The sequence below is a fragment of the Manis pentadactyla genome, chromosome 1, assembly GCF_030020395.1.
Source record: "Manis pentadactyla isolate mManPen7 chromosome 1, mManPen7.hap1, whole genome shotgun sequence".
Lineage (NCBI taxonomy): Eukaryota > Metazoa > Chordata > Mammalia > Pholidota > Manidae > Manis > Manis pentadactyla.
This window is the reverse complement of record NC_080019.1, coordinates 187,196,114-187,206,298: the sequence shown is the minus strand read 5'-3', so window position 1 is coordinate 187,206,298 and position 10,185 is coordinate 187,196,114. Positions and strand designations below refer to the sequence as shown.

Sequence of the window (10,185 nt, the reverse complement as noted above, 5' to 3'; positions counted from 1 at the left end):
CATTTCATGTATCAATATTTTGTGAATTATACCTTCTTAGGATGAGGCACACCTCTGTACTCTGAATTGTAAAATAAAAGAAAGGCTGGGTTTTCCTTCTTTTTAAATAGGCCATCCTTTTAAAATTCTTCCAAAGCCTAGTTATGAAATACTGGAAATGGGGACAGGATGGCTGCCTAGAGTATTACTGGACCCCACTGGAGGGGGCACAAGAGGGAGCCCTGAGCCCCCCTGTGGGACAGGGAGGCAGAGGGAGAGCACATGTGCATGTATATGATTGTGTGGTGTGTGAGTGCATGTGTCTGTGTGTGTTCATGCATGTGTGAGAGAGTGTGAGCGTGTTTCTATCAGGGGTATTTCAACACACATTCAGTTTCTGGGACGCACCTGTAGACTAGACATTCCCTACTGAGGCCTCTGGTCTCTCACATTCCTTTCCTGGGCTCAAGTCCATCATTCGCCCCCTTTGCTATCCAGAAAATATAACTGTAGGACACTCTTGTATTCTGTTGCAACCTAAGTTTGGAGATTCCGTGTTCAGAAGTAAAGCTAATTGTCCCCAATTGTCAGGCCTCTCGGGCAACTACAAGTGAGAATGGAACCCTCTGCCTGGACCACCTTCCTGCCATCAAGGATGCCTTCACTTTGCCACAGCCCTATTGGCATTCTCTATGGTATGTCTTGAAGAACTAACACATTTTGTCTCAAAACCCACAGTGCAATAAAGACTTTAAGCCAGCCAAACAGTGCTGGAGTATTGCTCACCTTCCCACATATGAACAGCCTTTTAGGGGCCTGTGGGGGGGTAGGGGGAGGGCAAACTGCCAGGACATCTGCTTTCCTACAACTCTGCTCAAAAATGCAGTGGCTGCGGGGCCTCTCCTGCAGCCACCTGGACAGGGAGGGGCAGCTCACACGTGTCCTCTCGGACTCCCTTTAAGGCTCTGTTAAAATGTCTTTGTAGTTCACGATTCAGATACAGACTATCTCTAATTCGGATACCGGTGATCTCTGGTTCAAAGTTGCTCTTGTCATTCTAAAAGGAGCCCACGTCCACTCTTTTTTTTTTTTTCTTTAAAATCTAAGTGAGGAATGCATAGTTAAAAAAAAAATTAAAGATACTGGTTTCATATAAACATTTTGATAATTTGTTTAATTTTTAAGTTTATGTAGATGATTTTAACCTCTAGAAGTACAAAGTTCACCTCGGGGACAAACGGTAGTCTATTCATTTACAGATTTAAATGTAATTTTATAAAACTAGCCTCAAAAATCTGACTCCTAAACAGATGTGAAACATGAATAATGGTGATATATGTTAGGTACAACCTCCAAACAGACACAGTTAACAGAAAGCAGGGTTGGTCACCACTATATAAAACTGTAGCATTCAGTAGGAGAGAACAGGAAGTGGCCACCACATTAAGGACTTTGTTTCTCTTCCTAGACATTTTCCACTAAATCCTAGAACAGTTACTGTTACTGCATTTTACTCTTTTCCAAATGAACCACCCATAGAGCAGATGTATCCTTTTATTTTAATGAGCATCTTAGCATCAACCACATGCTACAAGCAGCTTTACAGGAGGGTTTCTGGAAGATGAGTGTAAAGGTCAGAAGAACACAGCCTGGCAGACCATGCTCAAACCCTGCGAGGTCTCGATGCGTATCTGAACAGCCTCCCAGTCTGTCTTCCACACCTCAAGCTGAAGCCCAGCAGCCCAGCCCACACGCCACTGCCGAAGAGAAGCTGGCTGCAGGGATGTGGAGGGCAAGCCACAGACAAACCAAAAAATTTTTGAGTCAATAGTTTCCACTTCCTCCCCAACTTGACTATTTACCAGAACTGTCCCGGAGTAGCCACCATGAATTTAGTCTCTGGATTTTCCCTGGATGCCCTTGAAATGATCCCATAAAGGGCAGAGAGGCAACAAAAATCAGACCAACCCACACCACACCATTGCTGAAGAGCTGCAGCATTGGGTCTCAGAGGCAGTGGCCACTAGAAGGAATCCAGGTGTGCTTGAGTCTCGTTTCCCACAGGGCAGGGGGACTGTCCATCTTGCAGAGACACTGAGAGTCCTCATGAAGGCATGGTCTCCGTGAGACGAGAGGGGGCAAGAGAAGGCGCCAGAAAGAAGGTTGGAATGGGGTGCACAGACAGGCAGTCTCATCAGTGGCCTGCCGTGGAACCAGAGGCTGTGGCATCAATGAGGTGGTGACAAGCAGGGTGGGGACCCTCACTGGCTTCCAGTGCCTGTGGGTCCCTGCTGGTCCCTGTAGGTCTGTGGACTCTTAGGGCTCTGCCCCTGGGAAACCTGATCCCCGACAGAGTGCCTAGCTCCTCAATGCTGAATCTTTTTGTTTGTTTTAGGTCTTCTACAGATGATCAAGTCATTAGCAAGAGGTCCACTCACCCGCTCTTTAAAATAAAGTAATGCAATGCCACATATGAATGGAATTGTATGTGGTGTGAATGAGTGTGTGTGAGAGAGACTGAAGATTTGGAAGATGCTCTTCAATGAGTTATCAATAGTTTGTGAAATATTAGGTGATTTTCTTTCTTGCTTTTGTATACTCTCTGACATTGATTTAAAGTATCAAAATAGGCATGTATCATTTTATAATTACAGAAACAGTATTTTCATTCTGAAAAATAACTGAGCTACTCTCTTAGAGGAGAAAAACAGGGTACCCCTGATAATGAAAACTCCCAAATTTTTTAAAAATTGAAGGAGGAATTGAACCCAAATCCAATTTGCTTTAAAACTTAAAAGGCAAAATACATGCCCTAAATAGCATGGGTGACAATGTCAGTGAGTGTCGAAGATATAAATTAACATAAACTGGACAATTGGTGGAAATAACAACAAAGACTGCTATTATTCAGATACACAAAATGAGCTGACCAGTTACCAGGACCCATATCATTTGGTGTTGAGTCGATCTCATTATGATATGGCATTAGCAAAACATGGGCGTCACAGTTATTGGAAGGAAACATAGAGAATGCACTCTTTTCATACTGAGAAAAAACACAGAGTACACCCAGCTTCACTTCATTCTTTTTGCAACATCTGAGTACGCACGTTCAATCTCCTGGTCAGCTGGACATGTATTTGTGAACTCATCCCTAGCATAAGCATTGTTCAAGTATCGCCAGATGCCAGTCATTTCAGGAGGAAATTCAAAATCTCTGTATCTCTTGGCCACGATCTGAAAATCAAGAGGAAATAATCAGCGAAGGGAAAACCCACCAACGTAGGCAATTCGGTCAGACAATCCAGTCTTTTGAGGCATGCAATATATTTTCAAGTCCTGATGTCAGCCCACATTTATGCAGGCTACTCCAAATTGCTCTTGGACTTTGCCTAAGGTATACTGAATACGGGAAAGCTTATGCAGGCCCTGTACTCACAACAGTGGCTCCATACAATCCTACCCATCAGGTGGGCACAGACGGTCCTTGTGATCCACCAGAACCATGTATTTCTCTGCTGTGTTATTTGGTGCCTAAAGATTCATGACAGATCTTCAGTTCAGATTGTGCCAGGCTCTCTGTGAAGTGCCCTCTCCTCCCTACTTGCTGAGCCCCCCCTGCTGAGATCCCAAATAGCTGTGTATGTCATCCCTGCAGATTGTCACCATCCTGCCACTGAGACGATCTAGATTGTGGGTCTACAACACGCAGAGGATTGAGTCATGACCAAAACGGACACTAGTCCTTATCCCCACGGAAGCTTAGGGCAAGTGGCAGGGGAAACACAATGGTATGTGATGTTCCCTTTGGATGGATGCCGTTGCAGAATTCATCACATAGGAGGCTGTCTGCTGCTGGGGGCTACACCAGTTTCCTAGGGCTGCCTTAACGAACCACTACAATCTGGTTGGCTTTGAACAACAGAAATTTATTCTCTCACAGTCCTGAAGGCCAGGAGTAAAGAAGATGGAGGTGTCAGCAGGGCCTGCTAGTTCTGAAGCCTCTAGGGGAGGCTGTGCTCCAGGCCTCTCCCCTGGCCTCTGGTAGTCCCTTGGCTTGTGGCAGCCTAACTGTGATCTTCACATGGTGTTTTCCATGTGTGCACCTGTGTCCAGATTTCCCTTTGTATAAGGACACCAGCCACATTGAATTGAAGGCCCATTCTATTCCAAATGACCTTTTAATTAATTAATCTTAATTAATTACACTGCAAAGACCCTATGTCCAAATAAGGTCACATTCTGAGTCACTGGGGATTAGGATTGCAACATGCAAATTTTGGGGTATACCCAAAACTGGGATACACCTGGGGACCCAGGGCTACAAAGGCCAGTTCTTCTTTGTTGCCCCCTATTATTGGTCCCTGGGATGTCTGGATGAAGTGAGCATAAGACTTACCACCAGTGAGAAGATCTTTGGAATCTGATTTCTCAGATTTTGGAAGCCATTGATGCAGCAAAATAGGCTCATATAACACTTTTAAATTGTTTAACATCTTTTGCTTGAATTCCACCTTCCTGATGTTAATGCTAAGAATTCTGCTTTCCTTTTGTCTGCATTTGCCTGGTTGATTTTTTTTTTTTGAACTTCACAAAATTTAATGATATTAAGGAGTTAGTGAGTTTTAGGTGTGATAGGATATTACAGCTATGTTTTTTTTTTTGAGAGGGCATCTCTCATATTTATTGATCATATGGTTGTTAACAACAATAAAATTCTGTATAGGGGACTCAATGCACGATCATTAATCAACCCCAAGCCTAATTCTCATCAGTCTCCAATCTTCTGAAGTATAATGAACAAGTTCTTACATGGTGAACAAGTTCTTACATAGTGAATAAGTTCTTACATGGTGAACAGTGCAAGGGCAGTCATCACAGAAACTTTAGGTTTTGATCAAGCATCATGAACTATAAACAATCAGGTCAAATATGATTATTTGTTTGATTTTTATACTTGATTTATATGTGAATCCCACATTTCTCCCTTATTATTATTATTATTATTTTTAAATAAAATGCTGAAGTGGTAGGTAGATGCAAGATAAAGGTAGAAAACATAGTTTAGTGCTGTAAGAGGGCTAATGTAGATGATCAGGTGTGTGCCTATAGACTAAGTATTAATCCAAGCTAGACAAGGGCAACAAAACATCCACGGATGCAAAAGATTTCTCTCAAAACAGGGGGGGTGAGGTTCTAAGCCTCACCTCTGTTGATCCCCAATCTCACCTGATGGCCCCCCTGCGACTGTGCCTGTGTTAGGTTGTTCCTCCCTTGAGGAATCTTACCCGTCTCTGGCTAACCAGTCATCTTCCAGGGCCATACAGGGAAATGTAAAGTTGGTAAGTGAGAGAGAAGCATTATTGTTTGAAAAGGTTAGCTTTTTACTTCTTTGCAGATTTATGCCCTGTGGCTTCTATGCCGAGCATTTGTATTGAGGTATCTTTACCACTTGGAAGAATTATGATACTCGGTAATTTCGATATGAGGCACGAATTCTACTTAAGGGTTGTAATTAGGAAGGAAGAAGAAAAGCTACAGAAGTAGCAGACAGAAGAAAACATGGGAAGATTGATTATTTCTTTGACATATCTTCTTGTAGTGTAACATGCACATGTATAGGTTTTAAACTACTAATTAAATTGCATGCACACATTAACATACTAGGAATACAGCTACATAACCAAAGCAGACCTACAATTACCAGCCATATCCAATGAAATGCCTGGTTGATTTTTGCTTATATTTTTATGTTAACATTTCTGAGTAATGTATTAAGTGTATGCCTCTAATGGAGGTGATCTTGTTTTTGTTATATTTTCTGAACTTAAGGCTTTGTTTTCTATCCTTCTGTATATATTTATGCATTTGTGTGTGTGTTTCCCTGTCTGGTAATTTAGAAGGCTTACAGTCTGTTTTAACTCTTCCAGTGGTTTCCTATATAACTTAAATAATAGGAATTCTGTATTTCTTGACTTAGCAACTTCAGATGATACCTATCTAGTCCTGATAATGACACATGAGGAAATTAGCACAACTATACCTGTTTACATTTCTTCTCCCTTATCCCCCTCCCATGGGCGGTAAAAGCGTTCACATTTATTATATTCTGACTGTGTCCTATAACTAGAATTTCCGCTGTTGTTTAGTCTTAATACCGGCTTTAGTCTTAAACAGGTTCTGTGTTTATCACCAGTCTCTTTATCACACATCTTCTCTGTTCCTGGATTCTCATTTTAATTATCATATTATTTTTTCATCATAGAACAATTTTGTCTTTAAAAAATGGCTCAGGAGAGCTTATTTTACTGAGACTAGAAATCCAGATAAAAACAATTTACCTGGATATACTATTCTTACATCACATATCCTTTCCCTTAATTCTCTATAACTATTAAGCCACTGTTTTCTGGTTTTTAATGTGGTCATGGAGACATATGAAGCCAATCTGAATTTCTTCCCTATGTAGGTGACTTTACAAATTACTATTAGCAGCAGTACTAGTATTATTGCCTCTGTCTAGACTCCCAAAGTGCTCCTTTTTATCCTCAAAGTTCAGTAATTTATCTAATGCACCTCAGTGTATTGATTAGCCTGCAGCTATATTTTTCCAGTCATGGCATATTGTTCATACTGAAGGTTCAGGTCATCCTGCAGTTGAAATTCCTTTTCCCTTTGAGCCCTCCCCTGTCGTTTTCCTTTCCTGTCTTCTTGTCCCTGATTATGTACATCTGGGATCTCTCTAATCCCCTTTATCTCTGGCTCTTCTCCTTTTGATTTTGGGTGATTTCCTTGGGCCTGTCCTCCAGATTTCCACAATATCTTTTTCTGCTTCTTGCTACTTCGAACTTTTATTTCTGAAATTATTTTATTTATCTTTAAGGATTTTTTTTCTTGAGTTCTGCCCACCTGATTTTCATTTTCTTTATATTACATTTTTTTGACATCCTGTGTCTTGTCTTTAAGCTTTTTCTCAAAAGATCCATGTTCTCTTTCATTTCTTTGAGGCTGTAGAGAAGTATTATCCAGAATGTTCTTTCACGGACTGGAACAATTCTTCATCAGATATGTATTCTCATCTCTTTTCCTCTCTTGTTCCTTCTCTTTATCCTTCTTCCCCTCTCCTTCTGATTATCTCGATCCACATAGGGGTCCCACTTGGATTCTTTCTGGTTATTAATTATCTTTCAGTGTGGCAGATCTATTGGACCTATCATTTTTTAAAAATAGCAAGGAAAGTGAAGGGAAACAGGGGAGACGGTATCTCAATTTGGATATTTACCCTCACACGCTCTTTCACCAAACATTGCTCTCTACTCTACCTCAGGACACAATAAGGTCATGGTCAGGGTCAGGGTCAGGGCTAGGGTTAGGGTTAGAGCATCCTCTATTCTGAGGCTCGCAGATTAAGCAGGAGTCACCATGGCTAAAATGAAGTTCAGGCAATTTACAGTCTCTCTCCTGACTGGCTCAAGGCTTCTTTCTTTCCTCTGTTCAGCAGCCACAAAGCAGAATGTCATCTCCCCTCCCTGTTCTTTTGCATTAGGGGACAGGTGGCACAATACAGCCCTGTCTAGTTCCCCCTTCAACTCTGCCTCCCCAGAGATCTCAGCTCAAAAGTCATCTCTGTAGGGATGTTTCCTGCTTCTCCAAGGCCTCCTCCATGCCCTCGTCCTCACAGAAGTATGGGCTGGGCATTTCAGGACTGTACTTTTACAGAGAGCTGCACCTTGCCAAAAATATAGGGAAGCGTGTCTTCCCTGTGGCAGCTCTTACTGGATGAAATTTCTTAGTCTTTGAGGAAGTGATCCATCCTTTTCTGGTTTTATAACAGATGAAGCTAATGCTCTATTTTTTCTTTTTTTTTTTTTGGTTTCGGAAAGGGGAATAAATTATAAATTCCTTTCCTCTCTCATCTTTTACCATAAATTCCTTTAGACTGATTCTCATTTCCTTTCAGAAGTGCTCTATCCTGGAAGATTATTAAGCTATTCAGTATTTTGAGTGCTAAATGGCTTTGAAGATTTTGCTGTTAGGTCTTATATTGGAGCCATGGACTGCTTTATTTTACTCTCAGGATTACCCTTTCTACTGAAATTTAGAAGTCTTTTTTTATAAGAGCTAAAGAAGTGACAACTGATGCTGAATTCCTGGGGTATTTCTCTCACTCTTCCCCAAACTCCATATACTTCTGTGATCATACAGTAACCACAGGAATGACGAGAATACATTCACTAACGGGACTAAACCAGAACACAACTCCATCAATGCCTTGTTGGAAAAGCGCTTCCAAATGCAGGGGGTCTTGGAAGGCTTGGCTTTCCTTCTCATTTAGATGTCCAGGCACTGCAGAGTCATCAAAAAGAACATTCACTTGAGGGATCAGCAACATCTTAAAGGCCTGGATTTCAAGGTGAGACCCCTTGGGCCCAGGAAGACAGAAGAAAGAAGAAGAAGGGGACAAGGAGTGGGAGAGAAACAGGAAAGGAAGAAGAATGTCAGGATGAGCAAGGCAGGGCAAGGACATGAGTCACAACCCACGCAGGCTGGCGGCACACAGGAGCACCAATGTTATGGGGACTGATCGGTAGATTTCTAAATGCCAATTAAACGTGTACTAGAACACAGGGTCCTTGGCTTGTATTTCCCTGTGTCTTCTCTCCCACCTCCCATCCTTATAACAAGGACCTAGCTCTGGAACCAGTAGGATTAATAACCAAGATGGCCCAAAACAAGGGTTGGGCTTCTTCCTGGGGCGTCTGAGGCTACTAAGGGCCCAGGACATAGCAATAGTGATAATAATAACAACAATGAACACCTATAAGTGCTCTAAAGGCTGGGGGCACTACTGAGAGTCCAAGTGTGGGGCCATCAGCCTCCAAATCTCAGGGTCACCCCCAGAAGTTTCCATTTAGTGGTGAGGGGCTGGACCAAGGGATTTATATTTCTAAAAAGCTTTCTGAACAATTCTTATGCTTCCTGTTCGAGAACCACTGGTCTAGGGAGTCTTTAAACCCTAATAATAAAGGCTCATGATGCTAATTTCACAGTCAATCATTTGGGAAGACACGATGCCAAATCTGGCATAGGCCCAGTCAAGGAGCTGTCGGCTGCTCTCTAGCTGTAAGGGGTCAATGTCAAGAGCAAAGAAGACAAGCCTCTGCCTTCTCCAGACAGGGTTCTGTTTCTGCTGCTAATCACCAGCAGTTGACTGAGCTCACACAGTAATACCCCAGATTCCACCATCTCCGAGCCTCAAGCACTAAATGCCAGTTATGATCAATGTAGCCTCTCAAGTTGCTTGCACATAACTTTTCCTTAGTCCATGTAAGTCAGACTTGAAAAGAGAAGCAGTAAAGATGGAAGGACCAGGGCCAAGTTCCCAGATGTCACCTCTTGAGAATATTTGAAGAAGACCCACAACTGCTCATGGATCTGTAACAGGGTTTGGCCGCTCAACCAGAAACAAGCCACACTTTTTAATTCACACGTCCACATGTGAGATTGTTGCAATGTCTGGCCAAAACACAAGTCAAAACAAAAGAAAACAAAGCCCCTTTCCTGTATTCAGCACCTGTGGGAGGAGGCATGACAAACCTTAATAATATGAAGCTTGGGTAAGAGGTTACAGTCGGCTAGCGTGAGCTCATCGCCATCCAGGAACTTCCTTCCAGAAACAGCAACTTCCTCGGTGCTGTAGGCATCGATTTCATCTGGAAGAGGGCTATTTAAGTAATTATCCAGCTTCTTCAGAGCCTTTAACAGGTTCTTTTCATAAACTAAAACAGAATGGCAAACAAATGATGGAGATAAGCCACACAAATTAGTGTCCCCTTTCTCCAGATATGAAAGAAGGAGTTTGTCTCCCTTCCTTCCAGACACAGCTGGTCAGCCCTGCAGAGCAGGAAAGGGAAGATGTGGATTTTCAAGATCTGAATAAAGGACTTGGTCTTCCCTGGAAAATAATTCTGCTGTCTACACAGCACTGCCACTCCTAGAAGCAATCATTTATTCAAAGCTCTCAAAGGGAAGCCCACAAGGAGCTAAGTGCTGGCAGAAGCTTCATTTAAACTGATTCCTGTGGTACAGCAGGGAACTCCTAGTGGTGATCATTGTCCCCTAAAAATGTCATTTTTCTAGGCTTCCAACCTCTAGAAGAAACCCACATATAGATTCAAAGTTGGAGGTACTTTTTTCCTTATTTCT

The 10,185-nt window shown here is 42.3% G+C and overlaps 1 protein-coding gene across 2 annotated transcripts in view; it reads right to left on the bottom strand.

Moving 5' to 3' along the window:
• Positions 1–1,546: 1,546 nt before the first annotated feature.
• CLIC6 (chloride intracellular channel 6) overlaps positions 1,547–10,185 on the bottom strand; it is a 41,277-nt gene continuing 32,638 nt past the window's right edge. For both annotated transcript variants that reach the window (XM_057504327.1, XM_036880265.2), the window contains exons 5-6: positions 9,577–9,758; positions 1,547–3,216 (exon numbers count right to left, since the gene is read on the bottom strand). In XM_057504327.1, the coding sequence (XP_057360310.1) occupies positions 3,055–3,216; positions 9,577–9,758 (344 nt within the window). In that variant the 3' untranslated portion in view covers positions 1,547–3,054. The remainder of the gene's footprint in view (positions 3,217–9,576; positions 9,759–10,185) is intronic.